The 22,247-nt window shown below is 41.9% G+C and overlaps 1 protein-coding gene across 5 annotated transcripts in view; it reads left to right on the plus strand.

Moving 5' to 3' along the window:
* The window catches only part of exoc2 (exocyst complex component 2), a 147,935-nt gene that overhangs the window by 113,675 nt on the left and 12,013 nt on the right, over window positions 1–22,247 (plus strand). For all 5 annotated transcript variants that reach the window (XM_074636243.1, XM_074636241.1, XM_074636242.1 and 2 more), the window contains 9 exons: window positions 387–500; window positions 1,847–1,971; window positions 8,576–8,656; window positions 10,741–10,886; window positions 13,309–13,390; window positions 13,514–13,616; window positions 14,579–14,697; window positions 20,555–20,668; window positions 21,022–21,146. In XM_074636243.1, the coding sequence (XP_074492344.1) occupies window positions 387–500; window positions 1,847–1,971; window positions 8,576–8,656; window positions 10,741–10,886; window positions 13,309–13,390; window positions 13,514–13,616; window positions 14,579–14,697; window positions 20,555–20,668; window positions 21,022–21,146 (1,009 nt within the window). The remainder of the gene's footprint in view (window positions 1–386; window positions 501–1,846; window positions 1,972–8,575; window positions 8,657–10,740; window positions 10,887–13,308; window positions 13,391–13,513; window positions 13,617–14,578; window positions 14,698–20,554; window positions 20,669–21,021; window positions 21,147–22,247) is intronic.

Here is a 22,247-nt window from a genome sequence, read left to right on the forward strand (position 1 = left end):
GGTTGGTTTGTGTAGGCCACGGGTCATTAGTAGAGATCAAGCTTCCCTAATGAGTGCTGGGTCCTCCAGGGGCACCCAGGCGTCACACACTGCACTTCCCACGCCGAGCTCTCCCAGCCTGGGTTACTTTTTGGCAGCACACTGCCCCCTGCTGGAGAAACTGAACCCAACATCACATATAAAAAAAAAAGTACTGTATCAGAATTATGTTGCCAATCCCTTCACACTCCCAATTTGTTCATTATATTTGTATATTATACATTCTCTGTTTTAGTGTCATTACAGTACTATACTGTATACTGCACATCTGATCTTTTAATACAGTGGAGTTCTTCTTTGTCTTGCCTTTCTTCTGTGTTCATCTCTGTGTATCTGTCTTTTCTCAGAGGCAAATTCCCACAGAAAGACATGGAGCTGACATTTCCAGGAATGAGTGGAGACTTCACCAGTGAGAACTTCTCTGCCACCTGGTACCTCATAGAAAACCACACAGGCTCCAGGTAGGCCCTTTGTTATCACCAGTCTTAAACTACCATCCTTCATAACTACTAATAAGAAAGGGGGAAAGAGACTCCCTTTGACTGAAGCTCTCAAGAATGCAATGCAAGTTTTAAATTTTCCTGGAGACCCACCAGAAGTTGGCTTATATCATACTTACTGTATGTCCTCTGCTGAAGTAACTAGACACGAGACACAAGAGGCAAAAACTGAGGTCTAGGATTAATTCCTTGTAGCTTGTCTGCGTACACTGATGAACTAAAGTGGGAGTCTGGGGGGCGCTCCGGTAGCTCACCTGGTAGAGCGGGCGTCCCATGTACCAAGGCTTAGTCCTTACCGTGGCCCAGGGTTCAAATCTGACCTTCCCTCTCTCTCACCCTTTCATAACTGTCACTGTCTCTGTCAAATTAAGGCAAAAAAAAACAAAAAATAATCTTTAAAAAAAGTGTGAATCTGGCACATCCTGGTCACTATGCTAGCATTTCCTACTGGTTTGTTCCAGTAGCACTCCTTGCTGGCAGGTGAGATCAGTGGCAGGTAAATCCATGTGTTGCCAAAGAGATATTACCCCTATTCCCTCACCAAGCCGAACAGATGATTATGGTCCAGCCGAACTGCAGTTAGTTGATTAATTGATTATCAATCGACTATTAATTGTTATAAAATAAATCTGCAACAATTTTGATAATTGATTATTTAAACACTCAGGTTCCAGCTTCTCATATGTGGACAGGCAGATCATTTATTATGCTTGGTTTTATGACGTTCATTTTGAGGTTATATTGTCTTGGCTGAATCTTCCCATTTGGTCCTTCAGAGAGCAGTGAGGTATGTAGACGCGACAGCCTGTTGACCGAAAAGCCCTGAGTCCAGTTGACTGTCATGTGAGGGCAGAGGAGAGTTATTTTGGACTCTCCTGGCTTCCTCTCCCCCCTGCTTAGCCTTCCAGTAACCCAGACCCCAGGATCCAGCATGACCAGGGGCCTCTGTTTGGACCTGGCTGGGTGACTGTTTCTTCCTGCGGAGGAAACCTCATTTTGGACTCTCACACAGACACACGCACTCACATTGGCTGAAAATTAGTGTGTGACTGAGTTTCTGAGATCCATGAATTTGGTTCTGGGTCTTTAAACATGACTTTTTGCTGCTTTTCTCCATTTAACATTGGATATCGGAGCAATTTGAAGACGTCATCTCAAACTATTGTCATGGGAATTTTTAAAAATGGTGTGACATTTTATAGACTAAACAATTAATCGATTAACTAGACAATTAATGACAGTATGACAGTAATCACAAGTTGCAGGCCTCATCTAATGGCATGATCATTTTGTTTTCGTTTCCTCAGTTTTGAGCACTTGAAGACTGGGGCCAATCATCTGAAGAAGCAGGCCACTAAGAAGAATGAGGGGAGTCTGGCCTACGTAAAAGGAGGCCTCAGTACGTTCTTTGAGGCCCAGGACGCTCTGGCAGGTGAGAGGGATTAACAAATTTTTTGTGTGCTATGGAATCGTACCAAATGGCCTACAATCAATACACAAACTTCCAAATCATCACTCTTCATCTCTGCTCAGAAAAGAGCTTTTGATTTTTGGAAAGCGTGCAAGTGTTGGGATTTTTCCCCCTCCACATGCGGTTTAGCGGCGGTTGATTAAAGAGGCTCATTTGGACGCCGTGTGAAAACCCTCCACTTCGTACTACAGTTACACCAGCCAACCACAACACGGCTAATTCACCTTCATCAAAATGAGATCAGCTCTCACCTGTCACACATAGTCACACTTGAGTCTCCCTAGAGCCTGGAAGTGGACACACAAAAACACACACTTGGCCACATGGACCTTCAGATGCCAAAAAGATTTCAAGGTAGGAGCGACTGACTGCTGTCGCTCTGCCAGGTACTCCAAATCAATTGTTCGCTTCATCATTCATACTTTTGTCTGTTTACTCTCTCCTCCCGCCATAGCTGCTCAGTTACTTCCCCTTACTATTTATACGTACACTTTTCTGCCTCCATCATTATTATTATTGCTTTCCGTGTGTTTGTGCCCCGGTTGGGAGAGAGGCAATGTTTTCATTGTTAGTGGCTGAATCTAAATAAACGGAGCAGCCCAACACAATGCAGGCCAGAGTATTAGGACTGATAGTGCTGATAACAGACCCAATATGACCAATGGGAACAATGCACAGTCATTCTCACGTTCAGACTGAGCGTGCCTACTGTGTGCCCACTGCCCCAATGGGAAATGTACAGTCTCTACAGACAGAGGAAGCAATACACTATGGATGGACTTAATTGACCTTTGAACCAAGAGGGCATCATGATGCTTTATGACCTGTGTGACAGGATGGGATTCACGGTATTGGCCTTAATATAAGATGATTATAAAATGCCCCACTTGCTTTGTAACGCCTAATTTTGGATTATGAACACTTTGAATTGAACAAGGTAGACAGACAGATAGCATGTTTAACACATTTATGATAAAATGCAGTAAATAATTTAAAACAAAATAACCAACAAACATGAGAACGATAGTCAGGTGGTCTTTTTAATCCCGTTGTATCTTTTCAAGGAGAATCAACGTTGCTCTTTGTCTAATGGATGTGTAAATATGCAACAGTAACAGTAAAAAAGAGGTCCGATTGATTGATCCACTTTCTTTTAGTTAATTTTAGGGCTGTCAATCGATTGTCCATAGTTGATTGCGATTAATCGCAAATGAATCACACATTTTGTATCTGTTCAAAATGTACCGTAAAGGTCAAGTATGTAATACTCTTATCAACATGGGAGTTGGCAAATATGCTTGCTTTATGCAAATGTATGTATATATTTATTATTGGAAATAAATTAACAACACAAAACAATGACAAATATTGTCCAGAAACCCTCACAGGTACTGCATTCAGCATAAAAAATATGCTCAAATCATAAGATGGCAAACTGCAGCCCAACAGGCAACAACAGCTGTCAGTGTGTCAGTGTGCTGACTTGACTATGACTTGCCCCAAACTGCATGTGATTATCATAAAGTGGGCATGTCTGTAAATGGGAGACTCGTGGGTACCCATAGAACCCATTTACATTCACATATTTTTAGGTCAGAGGTCAAGGGACCCCTTTGAAAATAGCCATGCCAGTTTTTCCTCACCAAAATTTTGCATAAATTTGGAGTGTTATTTAGCTTCCTTCGCGACAAACTAGTATGACATGGTTGGTACCAATGGATTCTTTATGTTTTTGTAGTTTCATATGATACCAGTATCTTCACTTTAAATGAGTGGCGTTAAAATGAATTTGACAGCCCTAGTTAATTTCCTTCATTGTAACTAAACTTAATGGACAGGAGCCATTTAGGGCTAACTAACTACAACAGTTAGTCTACACTATAAATGAGCTCATCAACAACAAGGCTACAAACAACACAAAATACAACATTATCATAAAGGAACAGGTTCACTCTGTAACATAAAAGCTAGTACTCACTTTATCCTCGAATATCATACAACTCCCACTTTTCAAATTTCCACAAAAAAACCTAGTCTCCCTTTCAGACCAACAACTTAACTTAAACATTCATTTTTAAACTCCCTGACTCCTGCCCTCTCATCATGACTCATTACAGCACTACAACATCCTTTCTCGGCCAAGATTTGGCTCTCAATCATTAAAAAACGAAGTGGTAGCCCAGAATGGATAGCTCAAGTGGAGATATTCTTTATACTGGGCACGGTCAGCCAAACCGACATACCAGCCGACACGCTGCTAGCAGGCAGCCAGCTCGAGACAGCTCTGCAGCAGCTCACTGCCAGGCCTAGTTAGCACAGCTGTCTGAGCTAACTGTGAATCCTTTCTTTGTCTCTCAGCGGTGTTTGGCAGGTCTCTGCTGTTCTTAGTCGTTCCAAATGAACCTCACCTGAGATGTAGCTGTGAACATTTAAAAGAAATTAGCTGTGGGTAAAAAAAAGAAATTAACAGGGTGCTTGTGTGTTCTCTCCTTGTTCAGAATCCGCTGTGTTAGAAGTCGCTGTAGTGCTTCCAGCCCTCTCAATCACCATCAAGACATTTTAGTCTCCTCCCCTGTTTATTTTCACTTCGGCTTGCATGTGAGATTTTTATTGATGACTTTAATAGAAGTCCGGAGTTACTTTTTAATGCAAGTGTACTGCTGCCGGCGTGGTGGAAACGAGGAGGAGAGGCCAAATCTTGGAAAAGAAATGAGGCGGATAGAAAATATTTAGAGCAAACAGCAGGACTCTGACTTCAACATCCGTGGGGTTTCTCTCCCTCCCTCTCTTTCTTGTCCCCACTAATTGCTTCTTAATTGCTCTCCAGTATAGTTAACCGTCTCCAACAGCAATAGCAAAACAAAATCCCATGTCTCTTTTTAATGAACTATGAACTCTGTGCTTAAGCACACAGTTTAGACTTTTGCATCTGCAAAACCACAAATCTTGTTAATTACGGTGCTGTTTGTGTTGAAATGGAGGCAAATGGAGAGACAAGACTGGGAGCTCCGGCCAGCTTTTTATGCTAGGATTGTATTCTTAGAACTTCCAAAGGGCTGATCAGAAGTGCATGATTAAGTTGCGTGGCCTCAAAACATTTGCACGGTATAAAGAATGAGCTGCACCCAGATCAGCATTCATTCTTTTAGCAGAAGCATCTATCCAAATGGCACTATCGGGGCATGTATTTTTTTTTATCGGGGCAAAGCATGCCTTGCATTGCACAGCAGCTGGATTCTCGCGATGTCGCAACATCACGCGTGAATCGCAGGATCACAGTTCGCACGAAAATCCATTTTGTCAGGCTTCAAATAAACTGTTTGTGTCCGGCCAGCCAGTGCACAGACCAATCAGCGTCCTGTGAGGAGCTACTGGCAGCTATGGGCGTGGCTTAGGTGTGTCTGTAAAGAAACAGAGAGGCGACTGTTCTAAACAACAATGGCAGCTCCTGAAGAGGTTAGTGAAGATGCTGCAACAGCATCAGTTATATCAGAACTGGAGAGTATTTCTTCATGAAAAGAAGAGCAAGGAAACAACACTGAAGGCTTTTCTTGATGTTTTCGCTCTTCTCCCGACTGGCTTCGGCAAGAGTTTGATTGACAGATGGTTCATCCAATCACCTGCCAAATATTTATTGAAAGTGCCTGCCCTTTTCCAAACAGTTTCCAATGATGGCTTCTCAAATGGTTCTGTGTGACAACAAACCATCTGGCTGGTGAGGTTAAAGGATCCCATCCCAACCACCAGATCGATACAGGGGCTGATACTGACGTTATTGAGCAGATCTGTTATCGACCAGATTGACCAATCAAATGTCAGTGTTTCTGCTAAATTTATTAAGTCACAGTGAGCTGCCGGCGTAAGTAATTTGTGGCCTCATGTTACTTTACATAAAAGTGATAGCTGGTATACAGATTTAAAATTTGGGATAAGAGACCATAGGTACAAGATTGGAATTTTTTTTTAGCAGATATTCAGAGTTGAGGTATTTTTATTGGTATCAGAAAAAAAGTTGGATGGGTGCATCCCTGATTACAAGGGGGAAAAAAGTTCAAAATGTCATGCCCATATCTCATTATATAACAGCTTTTAAGTTAACAAAAAAATTAAGAGGAAAGAGAAAAGAGTTAGAAGAATGTGATGTTATAAAAAGTTATATTTAACTTCAAAATCACAGTATGTATAAAAGTGGATGGACAACTTGGGACATAAATGAAGTCAAAGTGTTACCAATGTAGTAAAATCATTTTAATTAATTTTAAATGTGATTTGTGTCAGTGGGAATTGAACCATAAATCTGGGCAGATTAGACTACTGTACATTCACCAAGAGAAGCAATGCAGCGTCACTCACACAGAGTCCCAGAGTCAGACGGGGTTCACATGAAGTCACAGGTTAGAATCCTCTAGATGTAAACTCATTTTACTTCTGTCAGGTGGTCTAGTTACTGAGGGTAGAACGTTGGAAGTACTGTGTGTTGTGAGGCCAAATGGACATTTAATTAAATAATGTTGTAGTTCTTGCTTGTTTTGAGCTCAGATAGTTTTTGTAGTGGTCAGATTTTTATACTACTTTCAAGAAATCAAGAAGTCACTTTTGCTTACCCCGTTGGCAGATTTCTTGTTTGATATTTGTTTGAATATTTTGGTTGTTTGCAGAAGGGATTTTTTCTGCAGCGGATAAACAAGTGTTCCTGTAAACACTCCATGTGAACCACCACAGACTGGTGAAAGAAATGCAAGGTTTCGGGAGTGGCGACTGTTTGGTCGTGGCGCCTCAGTGACAAATTGAGCAATGCATCTGAGACAGAGCCGCTCCGGCTGATTCACTGACTGACTGACTGACTGACTGACTGACTGACTGGCTGACTGACTGACTGACAGTCTGTCAGGGAGGCCAGGGTTGTTTCTGCTAAAATGTTGAAATTTGAGGTTTTTCATTGTTGTGTGAACAGGAAGCCTCCCAGTGATGCAGGAAATGGAACGGCTACCGTGTTCCAAAAATGCCAGATTCCCAGGGCCTATTCCCCGAGCCCCCGGCCCCGGCAGGAGTCAAAACATCTCCAGCTTTAGAATCCAGGGACACTGTATTTTTATTCTTATTCATTTTTTTCGTCCCTCAATGGTTCCAGGAAGTGAAGCGGGAGCCACAGCTCTTCCTCAGGTCCTGGCTGCGTGTGTTATCCGGACTCTGACCTGATGTTTAGGTTAGCCGTGACGTCATCAGCCCTTCAGTGTGTGACAGATGCAGAGGACACACAGCTGTGGCAGCAGGGCAAGGGGGGGAAAGTGTAGACGTGAAGCAGACCTGCAGTGTGTGTGTCTTAGTCTTCCTGTGTGTTCAGCCCTATCAATCCTGTGCTCTCCCATATACACTCCCACGTCTATGTGCCTTTGTCCTAACTTGCATCTGGCCACGTTTTATGCCGGTCAGCGAGAGGTCCATGAAAGGGCCAGCGACGTCCGCACCGATTAGGCAATGGCATGTTTGAACAGTGGGCTTTAGGAATACCTCGGTCTCTGCCTTGAGGCTTCTGTCTGTCAGAATGGACCCACATATTTATTTACAGAGCTCTCCCCCCTTCACTTTGCCTCCCGCTCCCTCTGCTGTGTCCAAGCTCTGCTAACAGCGAGCATTTGTAGTTGTGGGAGAAGCAGGAAGTGGAGAGAACAGAAATGAGAGGATCGCTATACTTTTTCTTTTTTCCATGTTTCTGTCTCATTCTTGAGATGTCTGCCTTTGCATATTTGAATCGCTCCCCAAGTATGTATGAGAAGGTCTCCTAAGCCTCCTCCACCTCTCCTCCACTCTGTCAATAAACTCACACTGCAGCTCTCAGCGCCCAGCTGCCCACTACTGCACACCATTTATTTATTCACTGGGGCAGCCACACCACTCGCTCTGCCTCTTTTGCTCTCTGTTTTCGCCCCTCATTCCCTCTTTTCAAATTCCCTCTCCCGCGTAAAGCTCTTCATGCTAAGTGATGGATACAAGCCATCAGAGAGTTCCTCCCACCCCCCCTCAGCAACAGTCATATTGCGGCATCCAGACCTCCGGCTCTGCGCTCCCAAATGTTATTTTTCAGAGTTGAAACATTTTAGATTCACATTACCTCCAGGTCAAAGGGCTCCAAATGTCCCAAGACCACAAAACGGTGCTGTTAATGGCTTCGGTTAGGTGAATTGATCCAGTACAGTCACCGCTGGGACGAGGTCACGTCGCCTGTTGCGTGGGAACAGGCACAAGGAGGGGGTAGGGGGTGGGTTCAATAGCAGCATCTGTGGGCGGAGGACCGGCGAGGTTATCTCCCATCTATCACTGGGGTAGGGCCTGTTTATTGTTTTACCTTCGGTTCCTGAAATTGAAAATGTTCCTGTCTCCGGGGATTGCACGTCGGTTACTCTACAGTGTAGAGAACTGTTTGTTTCCTTTTCCACATTTATTCCCACCTCAACATTCATGCTAACATTTATTATTTCTCTGGTTTTTATTTTAGTGTATTTAACTGTAGTTTGTCCATCACAGTCCTTTACAATACAAATGAATACTCACTTTTGAGTTGCAGCGATCCACCAGAGGCTGGAGTCGGATGGCACAGAGAGAGTGGAGGGATCGATGACCCAACGACTAGAAAACATCCTCAACAGTAAGCATCTTTTCATTCAGAGTCCAGCCCCGAGAGAAACTACTGAGAAATGTTTTGCAAATGTGAAGTTTCAGTTTTTGGGACATTTCCCCCAAAACACATCCTCTTAGCACATAAAGGGCCCAATTTCTTGTGTCATTTAATGCATTGATAGCCAATGACAATGACGTGTTTCCAAGCTGGTTTAAGAAATCAGATTTGAATTTAGATGAAATTCCACAATCTTTTTAGTTGTTTGAATGCTTCCCAGTCAGCCTGAGATGCATGAAGAAACGATGTCATTCTTCTTTGATAAGAACACATTGATTATGTCCGTAAAAAATTAACTAAATCTATTGGCATAATTAGCAAAGTAAGTTATTTTGCTGACGATCAATTTCTGTACACCCTTTATTATTATTTGATTTAGCTTTACTTTTCATACTGTTTCATTTTCAGCAACCCTGGAGAAAACGTTTCTCCTCCTAACCGCTTCAAATCAGTGCATCCTTTTAGCTCTTCTTTTCCAAAACTTCAGTTCCTACTAGGGGTGGGCAGTAGTATCCCCGCCCTAGTTCTTACAAATTACGTTAAGGTTTTCTAAAAAATTATATACAAGATACAATTCAGAGAGGGAAATATTCCAGGTCATTAATTCAAACGATTTCAAAGATGCACTCAGAGGTCAGTTTCCAATAGGATATTGAGCTTTTACATGTGACAAAATAATCTCAACTCAAGGCTCAGTTACTGGGTTTTTCAGAGCAATAAAATTGCATCTCAAAGTCTCAAAGTCTTCCTCATTGAATAGAACTGGCCCACGTGTCATCATGTGACATCATCATCATCTCTGTTAAAAGATGATTTTAGGGGACAGAAGAAGGGCTGCACAATTAATCAAAATTGCATTATGGCCTACTGCAATTTCCAAATCTCCAAATGAGGAGGAAATCGCAATATTTGTTAAAAGCGAAATGTGTGTCAAAATACCATTTTAAATAAAATATGGTGGTGCTGCAGAGATGTCCTGGCTTACACATCATATTCTACAGACTTAAGAAATCATCTTTGTTTGGTACAGATTCCCCACAAAAATCATAATCCTACAATACATATCAAAAAATAACTTTAAACTGTTTTATCTATTATTTAATTGATGTCATGTTAACAAAGTCCCCTTTTTGCGTTGGTTTTCCTCTCCCTGCACATTACTTTGACTTATTTTTACACTATGTTCTTGGGTTGACTTTTAACCCGATTATTATTATTATTTCCAAATAAAACTCAAAGAGCAAAAGGGTCAAAGTGATTATGAGAAGAAACAGTCTGATGCTCTGTGCTGCCAAACTTATCACCCACCGATATGCCGTCCATTAACCGAACACATGTACACTGTGTGTGTATGTTCAGACGTCTTTGTAGATCTCCCCCTTTTTAACAAGCAGATCCCTCAGCAGATCCTGTGTTCCCACCCTCTCATCTCATACATGATAATGTGACTTCTCTAATGGAGGGTCAATAAGCAGGTCCTTTTCCCGGAGTCTAGAGTAAATAAACCTCCAAGCCGGACGTAGCTTTCATCCCCACAGCCCCAGACTTGTGGGCCCGTGGCCCAGTGGGCCCAGGCCACCATTCACCCCCAAAAAAGTAATGCGTCAAAACACGCAGCACCAGTCAGCCAATCACAAAATAGGAATGTTAGTTTCATGACAACTCAGACTGGCGAATGAAAAAATGTGAAATATTCCTCTGTTTGGTCCCATGCTGTTTTTCCTTCAGGGATTTTGTTTTGGGGGTTGGGCTTTGTTTTGATTAGAAGAACTTGTTTTTTTTTCTATTTGACGGCACATCCGAGGCCACCCACGAAGCCAGCTAGTCGTGCAAAGGTTCCACTAAGCTGTCTGACTAAGAGATAGCTGTCACTTTCTCCTTAGCAGCTCAGCCTCTACTGTCTCAGATAGCACACAGAGCAGGAAGAAAACCAGAGGTCGCCATTAAAAGGGAAATGTGGTATCAACATTTATTTTTATAGTATCCCAGCGTCTCATTTGCTCCTGCCTCGTTCGCTCTCACTCACACTCTCGCTCTCTCTGTGTTTCTCGTAGGAGCGAGTGATACCGCAGATACTCTGTTCCAGGAGGTCTTGGGGCGGAAAGACAAAGCCGACTCCACACGCAATGCACTCAACGTCCTGCAGCGTTTCAAGTTTCTCTTCAACCTGCCACTCAACATTGAGCGCAATATCCAAAAGGTACTATCCACACAGTACATGTACAAAATAGCAATAGAAACACCAGCACAATACAGTGTGGACACAGTGCTGAATACAAAATAAATACAGCTTCCCTTTGCCTCCACACCAATACAATTGTAAATGCTGTCATTTGATGTGGAGTGAGATTTTCGGTCATTCATCATAATGGGAAAGCCTTCAGCTCTCTGAGTGATGGAGGAGGTGAAAATCGGTTTTACTTCCTTTAGCATACAGTATTTATGTCTCGTTATTTGTCTATTTTTTTCATCTTCGTGTTCATGAAACTAACCTTGAGTTAATTTAGCTGTCATAACATTACATTTTACCAATTCATTCACCAAGAAATGTCTCCTTAAAAACCCACTTATGCAGTTTTCACAAAGATTCTGACATTCACCATTGTTTTCTTATTTGTTCTTAGTTAAAAACAGAATCTACGTACACTCAAGAGCACACTTGCTCACATTTAAGCGCTAACATGTTCGGGCAAAATAATTAGTTATTGCGTTTTCTTCAGTTCTTCAGTATGTTGTATAACATAGGATTCAAATCACAAAAATATTTTTATCATTTTTAATAATTATTTTTATTATTTTACAAAGCAGTATTGTCTTTTAAAATAAATAAACACTACACTAACACTTGCACACTGAACAGCTACTATCATCTCATGCATCTTTTTTTGTGTTTTTTTTGTATCCACTACTGATGCTATTAAATATGACAACTTTTTTGGCATTCGGTACCTCTACTTCAGAACTATTGAAGTTATTTGTTTACGATTGTTGTAGTAGTAGTAGTAGTAGTAATTTATTTTGGTCCTAATACAAGTTAAATTATTTTCTGAAAATAATGCACATAAAAATAAATAAATAACAATAAGGCATTAAATTAAAAGGACAACAAAAAAATACTGACCAGAAAGGTATTGGATAAACCTTACGCTTATTATGCGTACCCAATGGGCCTTAACCCTTTCACTACTAGGTTTACAGAAACAAAACAAAAACAAAATTCCAAACATTTCATACAAGGTAATAATCATACCTCAGTTTTATATGTGTTTACTACCTTATTTTTAACCTTTTCTTTATTTTACAGCTACACATTTGCATTCCTTGTTTTAAACATACATATTCCCCTAAATTCAGTCAGGAAGCAGATTATTTTGTGTTTTGTAAATCATCTTTGCAGTTTTAAGATCAACTAGATCACAAACTTTTAAAGCATATAATAGGTAAGGCAAGGTAATAGATAGTGCATTGGTTGGTTCATAATTATCCGATCATTTACAATTCTTATAGCTCTCTTCTGTAGCATGAAAATGTGATTAGGGTTGGCTTTGTATGTTTCCAGAAATGTATTTCCATATACTCTATCTAGTTCATCATTTATCATAATTTCTACTTGATTACTGATTTGCCAATTACCAAATATTATAGACTTTGGCCCACCCACTTTAGACATTCATTTGGGCATTCTAGACTTAATTCTCTCAACTTTTCTATTTCTGTGGGCACACGGTCCTGCAGTCTCATGCCCTTTTATGGTGATTGGTGGGGCGTTTACCTGTCCTAGAGGACAATGGGGTTCTTCATTATAAGAACACAGTTGTAAGAACACGACGTGAATCTGACGCAGAGTTTTCTTCGGACCTTTCTTAAGAACAAACTTAGGAATATATTGGTGAATGAGGCCCATTGTCATCTAAAAATATGGGAACAGAGAAAAATGCTTTATGGTGCACAGAGTCCTGTGGCTTAATATCCTTCTGTTATTATTATAAGACCCAGCAGAGCAATCATCATAAAACCTTATGTCTCCCATGAGAAGCTTCCCATGACTTTACAAGTCCACCACCATGTGTAACTTCACCTCACTTCACTTTACTGTCCTTTAACAGGAAACCGGCCTCACAGCAGCAATTAAATACATAAATATATACATATAAATATAACTCAAAAGCTCACAATGTATAGTTTTTGTAAAACCATCCATGGCACAGAGGCGTTGATTAAAGTCTGTGGTAATTGTTAAGGCAGTAGTGTTTGAGTAGTTATTCTGTGTTTAACAAATGTTGTCATGATTTTTCAAAACAGTCTATCATATTTAATAAAAGCGGTTTTGAGTCAGCTTTTTTCAACTCCTAGTTGTCTCAAGCTGCTTTGAGAACTCCCACAGCCCTACAAGAAAAAGAGCATTCAACACTATGATTCTTGTGAAGCTGCACTTTTAATTATTAATTGTTATTTTTAATACCGTTTTTTTTTTTATCCCCAGTATGTGTGTATATTTGTTTTAAGGTGCAGCTTGGATAGCTGTCATCCAGAGGGTGGAGCTAGAGAGGCTTAAATACACAGTGTGTCACGATTGATGAGTTGGGCTGCATTATTAACTGAACTGACCTTTTCTCTCTCAGGGTGATTACGATGTGGTGATCAATGACTATGAGAAAGCCAAATCTCTCTTTGGCAATACTGAAGTCCCGGTTTTCAAAAAAGGTAAACCTTTTCTTTATTTTTAGTTTGTTTTTTTTCTCAACAAAAAAATGAAATTAAGTAAAAACTCTTTTTTTCATCTACGCTCTCTATTTTGAATATTTCTTTCCTGTTACTCTGCTCTAGTGTATGCTGAGGTTGAGACGAGGATCGGAGCTCTGAGGAGTCTCTTATTGGACAAACTGCTGCAGACCCCGTCGACGCTGCATGACCAGAAGAGATACATCAGGTCTCTTTACGTTTTCATAATCCTGCAACGGATTTGTCATACCATCTGTCTGTATTCCTCCCTGTCGTCATGTTTTATATACATCTCATACTCTTTGGCAGTATCTTTGACGGCCCTAGTTTTTACAGTTTTAACGGGTACATTATCTACATGTGAAGCCTTTTTTTTTTTTTCTCCCCGGCAGTTTTTCACGTGTCACACAATCTCTACACAATGCAAAGAGTGTGTGTACATGAAATATAAAGTCATGACATATCTCTTATGCCTATCATTCTATGTCATCGTTTAACAGAACTTCATCCTGCAGCCACTCTCCTCTGTCGGCCTCTCACTTTTCTCCAAATGTTCACTGGTCCTCTCAGCTTTCTGTTGTCCCGTCATCTTGTTTCTGTTTCTATTTCCCCCCCTTTCTTTCCCTCTTTTTCCCCCTCTATCCTTTCTGCCCATTCATACTTGTGGTCTCTCCCGATTTATTATTGTTCAGACCGACCTGTCAGGATCACAGAAACCAGTTTTCAACCGCACGGCAACATCTTTCATCCTGCCTGCATCAGGCACGGCTCTGAACGCCCACTCGGCTCTTGTTTACTCTTGCCGTGGACGGTGGGAGCTGCGTGCATGCGTGTGTGTTTTTTGTGCCTTGCTCAATCTTTTGAAAGATGCCACCTAATGAGAAACAAATGAGCGGTTTGGTTCATAGGATGACAGTAGAGGGAGCCAGGCCACAGCTCAGAGAGTGAGTCATCTGACATCCCACAGGTCGCTGAGTGATACCTAGGAAATCGACTCCTGAGCGATGGATGATTATGCGTAGAGAGGTGTATAAGAGGGTGAAGTGTTTTTGGATCAAATGAATAGAATTCGTCGTGATTGTTGTTTTGCTCTCTCTTCCTTCCTCTGATGTCTACATACCTGTTTTTTTATGTAAAGTTGTTCACACCTGTGTGTTTGTGCACGTGCAGGTACCTGTCTGACCTGCACGCTTCAGGCGACCCAGCATGGCAGTGCATCTACGCTCAGTACAAGTGGATCCTGCAGCTGATGCAAGACTGCAGAGACGAGTTCATCGGTGGCCAGAGAGGTGACTAACTCACACACACGTCTGAAATGACTCGCTTTGCACATGAAGTGAAAAGCCCCTATTTAGCGTTTCCCAAATCCAGCGGCTGGTGAATGCCATGTGAGTCTGAGGGTAGCTGAGAGAAGACCAGCTGCGTCTCCGTCGTACCAGCTCCCTGCTTGCATTCCCCTCTCCGTCACCGCCCTCCCCTGCTCCACTCGAGGCCCGCGTGTTTATTTTTTCATGAATGTATGAATAAGATGAAAGCGAGGGAGCATTGGCTTCGGATTCGGGTTTCAGGGCTCGACATGTTGCTGCACACGCACGCACACATAACTCTCTTTCTCGCTCACACACGGCTTCACAGATGGATTGGAACAATTAACCCCAATTAAGCCGTTCCTCTGTTAAATCAGCCAGCAAGAAAAAAATGTGAATGTGAAACCGTCCGCTCAGGAAGAACAGCGATTCGACAACCACGCTTAGACACACACACACTCATACACCCACACTCACACAAAGGCACCCATACAAATACATTGTGAGTGGGTGGCTGCCTCACATAGTGCAGCTGGAACATAAACATGTCTAATGCTAAGGGTAACAGTGGTTTCCGGGGCTCAGGCTTGATGGATCTGGGGGTTGGTGTGCTCCCTGCCTCTCCACAGCTAAATATCATCTTGATTATCATGTCAGGGATGGCCCCTTTTTCAGTCCACGCATGCATTCCACAGCAGAGCAACATGTGGCAGGGAGTGAATCTGAAATTGCATTGCAAATCAAGTGCAACCCAACTATTTTGAAAATTGCTGGTTTGCAAAATTGCACATTCACAGTTAGTTTATTTACTTTAATGTAACAGTAAAAGACATAGGAAATAAACAGTGATTCAAGAGGAACATTATATCCAAACAATATTCTATATAAATTACAATTCTGACACATTTACTTTAAACAACAAGTCCTCATACCTAAAACACAAAACAGGTCATTTGTCAATGACCGATATGACTTTTCCAAACAAGACTCATGGATGTCTCCTGATCTGCCACATCTATGGTGAAGCTCTGTTTCAGTTAAGTCAACTAAAGCTACTTGGTTAAGGTTAGAGAATAATCACCTTTACATTCAAAAGAAACCAAACTCGACTGTTCCCAGCAAGACATGAGTTGCAGTTATCACTGTCGATGTCATGCACTTTGTAAATCCACCTGGGCCCCCTGGCAAAGACTTTTCTTCGGTGGTATGAATAACGTCACACTACCTCCGCCTCTGCCTCCGAGAGAGGACAGACATTATTCGCACAACCACAGGAGGCCACTCGTGTTTGTTAACGCCAGTAATTGTAGATCAGTGGAATAATGTATAACCATCAACAGGAATGTGTATCATGTTACCCATGTGCTCGTGCAGAGACGTGCATCCTCGTTTGGGTCTTGGATTTATTAAGAGAATTGGACACCATGTTCCAAGATGACAGTAGTTGCTCACTTTCAGCACACAGTACAGCAAAAACATTTTACAGGCTTCCAACTTTTTGGGCACACAGAGCATGCTCAGTAGATTCCTTATGTGGCTGAGTCGGCTGGCTGACTGGCACAAAAATGACTGCTTGTATAAATCTTGGAAACTTTTTAATTTTATTGTAAAACCCTTCTAATAACATAACAGGACATGTGAGTGTTTGTGATGCTCGGCACAGCGTTGTTCCAGGGGAGGGCTTGGTTTGGGTACGAGTAGGGCACACAATACAAAAAATGATTACTGGTCAAAAGCTCCACAGGGTACTAGGGGTGGGAATCACCAGAGGCAAATCACACATTTTGTATCTGTTCAAAATGTACCTTAAAGGTACTCTCTTATCAGCATGGGAGTGGGCAAATATGCTTGCTTTATGCAAATGCATGTATATATTTATTATTGGAAATCAATTAACAACACAAAACAATGGCAAATATTGTCCAGCAACCCTCACAGGTACTTCATATAGCATAGAAAATTTGCTCAAATCAACACATGGCATATATTGATTGCATTAATGCGTTAAAGAAATTAGTGCCGTTAAAACGAATTTGCATTAACGTGTTATTATCGCGTTAACTTTCCCAGCCCTAGATAAGATTTATTGCTATATATTGTGATTTATTACCTTTTTTCAACTACAATTTATGCAGTTTGTCAACATCTGTTTTAATAAGATACAGATTTTCACTCTGTTCATGTCAGAGTTTTCATTCACAAATCTTCAGGTCAGAGGTCAAGGGACCCCTTTGAAAATGACCATGCCAGTTTTTCCTCATCAAAATTTTGCCTAATTTTGGAGAGTTATTTATCGTTCTTCCCGACAAGCTAACATGACATGGTTGGTACCAATCGATTCTTTAGGTTTTCTAGTTATTTAATAAAAGTCTGTGTATCAATACAATATTAGCACGCAAAACAACGCAATACTATGCTGTGTGGATTTTTCCCCCACCCCTACAGGGTACACTTAAGAATTTAAACAATTGACCAGTAATCGTGTTGTTTTTATAGCACCCAAACCAAGCCCCCCCCCAATACACATAGAGAAAGGTGCGCACAATCCATCTGTTTTTCTGTCAATTCTACTCTTATAGTTTGCCGCAGCCAGCTGCCTCCTGTCCCCTCTGCTGTCACACTTTACAGAGAGCCCCTCTATCCCCACCCCTTCCCCTCACACACACACACCTGGTAGCTATTTACCATCCCCGCTCTTTGCTGCTCACCTCTCGCCCAAGTACGAAACCCGTGCCTCTTGAAACATCCCTCCACCCAGGCAGCCCTTGAACAGCCACCATCATAAAACCACATCCACTACATTCCCTCCGACCTCACTCTCCCTCCCCCTCCCTCCCTCCCACCCGTACCCCTCCTCTCAAATAGCCAGAATCTCCCCTTACCAGTACCTCACAGCCTACCCCTCTGATGGCGGCCTCCTCTTCCTCCTCGTATCACATTTACCAGCTCGGTGTATTTATAAGCCATCTTTTTATGCAATTGGCAGCATCACACGTGGCAGGGATTAGTCCTCTGTGATGGATCAGCCAAGTCCGCCGTAACTGATGTCATTTTCTCTGTCTCCTGTGTTTCCGAGTCCAGAATATGAGGTCAGAGGCCGTTCTGGTGGAGTTATGATTCCATTAATTACCCGATAAATTGCCATAAATGTGAAATAGACCCATCCATCTCTGTTGAAACAAAAGCCCCACGTTCCAGTTCTCTTGCGAGGAAGCAGAGCAGCGCAAGTTGCTTCCGTATGTCTAAATACTCCCATAGTGCCCCGGTGCTGCAATCTGACTCTGCCCGATTCAATTATACACTGCAGTATTCTTATTTCCTGAACAGCGCTTCTTCTGCCAATATCAATACAATTAGCGGGAAATTTTGCTCGTAGGAAAATAGGTTTGTCAGTGAACAGTTAGAGGGGATCTAATGTTCGTACATTTGACTGGGAAACATGCGGTTGTGATTTTAGACTCTACTCCAGGAGAAACGTGTTAATTATTACACTTCAATGAGCATGTTTATCAAGTGTTTGCATGTGTACCAGTGCAGGGTAGTGTATTCTTGAGGGTCATTTTTTTTAATTTGTATTTTATCCCCAAGGAAATCTAGGAATTTATCAGTTTATTTTTATTCGGTTTATCTGTTTCATCTGAAAAAGCTGGTGAAACATTGATTAAAAAAAAAATTTAAATAAAGATTAAAAAAAACAAGCTAAATATCAAAAGTGCAATACAGTTTGCAGGGCAAAGTAGTAGTTTTGGCATTTTTCTTTCTTTTTTACTGTCTTGGAGGGATTCAGGAGCCGATTTTTATTTCATCCCTGTTTTCTGTCTTCTTAGCTGCCAACGTCTCGGAAAAACAACAACTTAGTTTACTGTTAAATATGGTGGTCAGTGTTTCGCAGCAGGAAGCTTAACATTTTTTGGTTCCTTGATTACATAAAATATGGGTAAAAAGTAGTGCTGTCAAGGTTAATGCGACAACGCGTTAACGCAAATTAGTTTTATTGCCGCTACTTTCTTTAACACATTAATGCAACTTGCGGTTTTTAGGTTGTATCAATTTTAAAGCTAGAGTGAAGATGCTGGCATCATATGAAACTAGAAAACCAAGGAATCCATTTGCACCAATGTTAGACTAGATTGTTGCGAAGGAGGTTAAAAATAACGCTCCAAACTTGCGCTAAATCTTGGTGAGGAAAATCTGACATGACCATTTTCAAAGGGGTCCGTTGACCTCTGACCTCAAGATATGTGAATGAAAATATCTAATATGCATACAAAAATATATACATACATTTGCATAAAGCAAGCATATTTGCCCACTCCCATGTTGATAAGAGTATTAAATCCTTTAAGGTACATTTTGAACAGATAAAAAATGTGATTCATTTTCGATTATTCAAGATTAACTATGGATAATCATGTGATTAATCACGATTAAATATTTTAATCGATTGACAGCCCTAATAAAAAGCAAAAAAATCGTTGTACTTTTTGGGTGAAAATCTGTGAAAAATGAGTTAAATATTCTGTAGCGTGGGAAATAAACGACATTTAAACAGGAGTCAGTTAGGTGTGTGTGTGTGTGTTTAGAGAAAAAGCAGGTGTGTGTGTGTGTGTGGTCAAGGTCAGCGACCCCTTGGGGAACAGGAACTCATCCAACCTGATGAGGAAGTGAGCAGAAGCACATTGTGTCAGCGTCTTCAACACACATACACACAGCGGTTCCTATATTTTAACCTTCAGACTTTTAGCAAGAAACAACATAATGAATTCAATAGTTTGAGCGCTTAAAGCAGCCACATGCACACATGCACACTCACACCTAAACTGTCTCTCACACACACATTGCATTCTGAGGACGCCGGGGGTTCGGCCGACACCTGGATCAACAGCAGCTCTCATCCCTGTAAAAAGAGAGGAAAACATCACAGAGTACGGACTCTGCACAGCTCCATATGGGCTATGTGTCAACGTGGTGTGTGTGTGTGAGAAAGCTTTGTGTGTTTACAGATAATCTGACTCAATCGAGAATTTCCTTACATTTTCTAGACTGGATGGCTGTGATGTGTGCACGGCCGGCCCAACCACATTTGCTCCTTCGCTCGGGGATTTCTCAATACTTGCTTACACGTCGCGTTCAGCCTGTGACTCACCAGAACACTTTTCTCTGTGTGTGTCAGACACATGTTTTGGAAATGTGGCCATCCGTCTCCCTTCGTTTAGACAAACTACATGTAGGCGTATTGCAGCGTTGCACGAACTTGGTCTTTGAAAGTTTCATTTTCATTGTAGTAAGTCTGATCCCCACTCAGCACTGCAGTGTTTCACTTTCATTCCTGTTTGTCAACTCTCCTTCTGTTATCCTACAGTTATCTCATAGATTCATTACACTAAAGTTATCTCACTAGCCGAGATATAAGTGTGTGTGGTTGCAGAGGGACTTTCTCATTCGTTACCGCTGCAAAGCTCCCTGTTGCCATCTAGTGGAGCTCTGTTGCTTGCCTAAATAAGGATCAGACGTAACTGAGCCCAGTGTGGCCGATGTAAACCCACTTCACCCCAGCGCTCTCAAAGCCCACAGCTCTGTTTCCTCACCCTGGAAACACAAGGGTACATTCTCTCAGCTGTGGGCCACGGCAGAGATGGATCAGAACACAAATAAAGAAAGGCCGAGAGGGGCGAGGGAGGATTGTTTGGTGTGAAAGCCTGCTGAGCTTATTGAGGAATGTGGAATTATGAAAATGGCTTATTTGATTATTTGATATCTGGAGTATGTGTTTCTTTTCCCTCCGAGTTCATTTCTCATCTCTTGCCCCCTCCTCTCCTCCTTTCGTTATGTCTGTCAGTGGGTGTCGGAGCTCTGGACCCGGAGGGAGATACCCGTCCGTCGGCCCTCGGCAGGCTCAGCCATACCGCGTCTCTAAAGAGAGGGGGCAGCCTCCGAACGCCACGACCCAGCAGTGAGTACCACAATCACATTACAACTCACCCACACACTCGGTGCTTGAGAGGGGCTTCCCTGTCTGAGGCACACTCTGAGTGTGCATTTGTTTGTTTGTTTTTTTGGCCCTGTTCAGTGCTTCGGGAAATCACAATATATAAGAGTCATGCGTAAGGGAACTGCAGTGTGTGTCCCCTTACATGACAGTACAGTAAAAGTACAAACAACTGGTGTGCCTGGAAGTTAAAGATGACTTGATTCTTTGAATTACCAAAGCACTTTAACATTTTCAAGTCAGCCAGAGCAGCAGAGATAAGTATTGTGTGTTGATAGGTTTGTGTAATACAGTATATGTGTGTGTCTTTGTTCCAGCCTGGCGCTTTGAAACGCCGCAGCAGGTGCAGTTCGTGGAGAAGCTGTCCGATGTGGTGATCGGTCAGTTGCCCAACTTCTGGAAACTTTGGATCTCTTATGTTAATGGGAGTCTTTTCAGTGAGGTAAATACTGTATACAACACACAACCGATGGTTTCATCCTAATCACGACCATTTGTCCCGCTTACCTCTCGTGGTATCGAGCCATTCAGATAGTTTGATATCCTTCTCTGAGATTTCTCCCTCCACCCCGAAACAATGGAGCTGATTGGAAGCTCCGAGTATCTTTTAACATCCACAGCAGCACGTCTTTCCAGAAGTGTCCATATTACTCTGGATAATCCACAGAACACACTGTCAACAGAAATATTGCCTATAAAAGAAAATAGTTTTTTGATTGGACCGGCCCTTTTAACATCATGGTGAAAACAAATGTCATTCATTCGAGTTTCATTTGGTCGCCTGTGAATGGCGTCATATCACTTTTGCGCATGCGTCAGTGTCGTGGGTTGTCCGCCAGAAGTTTTTCATCCAGGTTTATTTTTACGACTTTTTAGATCTTTTTAACAATATATTTTACCCGGATGAAGGATTTTAGTCGTTGGACGTCTGGATCTTAAGTTATGAGAGAATTAAGCTGAGCAAACGCTGTGTCTGCTAAACGGTGTAGGAGAAACACAGATTCTTAACGTGAAACTGCTTTATTCAGTGTTTTTACCGGTTTTAATCACCTGGTTCATTTGTTTTGGAGAGGAGGAGACCTCTGAGGAGAATTCGGCTCTGGGAAAAAAACTCCTGTACAAAATGGCTTTTGGTTCAATGGGACCTTTTTTTGGACTATTGGGGTTTCGGAATAATGGGCCATCAGAACAATGGCATGGCATCCCGGGACATTCTTTGTCCGTTGAACAGCTTTGGAGAAACTCAGATTTTTAATGTGAAAATACTTTATTCAGTCTTACCGTTTTTAATCACCTGGTCCATTTGCTTTGGAGAGGAGGAGACCTCTGTGGATAATTTGGCACCTGGTAAAAGCTCCTGAACACTCAGGGAATCCTAACTGGGAAAAGCTGACTGCAATGACAGCAATGGTGGTTACAACTCCCATGATCCCACGCTACTTCACGACGTCACCAAACTCCTTCTTGTGTTATTGATTTGATTGAGAGGCCCCTAGCGGCTGGAAATGACATAATGTGCGTTTAACAAAAATCCGAAAGCCAT

This window comes from Sebastes fasciatus, chromosome 5 (genome assembly GCF_043250625.1).
Source record: "Sebastes fasciatus isolate fSebFas1 chromosome 5, fSebFas1.pri, whole genome shotgun sequence".
Classification (NCBI taxonomy): Eukaryota; Metazoa; Chordata; class Actinopteri; order Perciformes; family Sebastidae; genus Sebastes; species Sebastes fasciatus.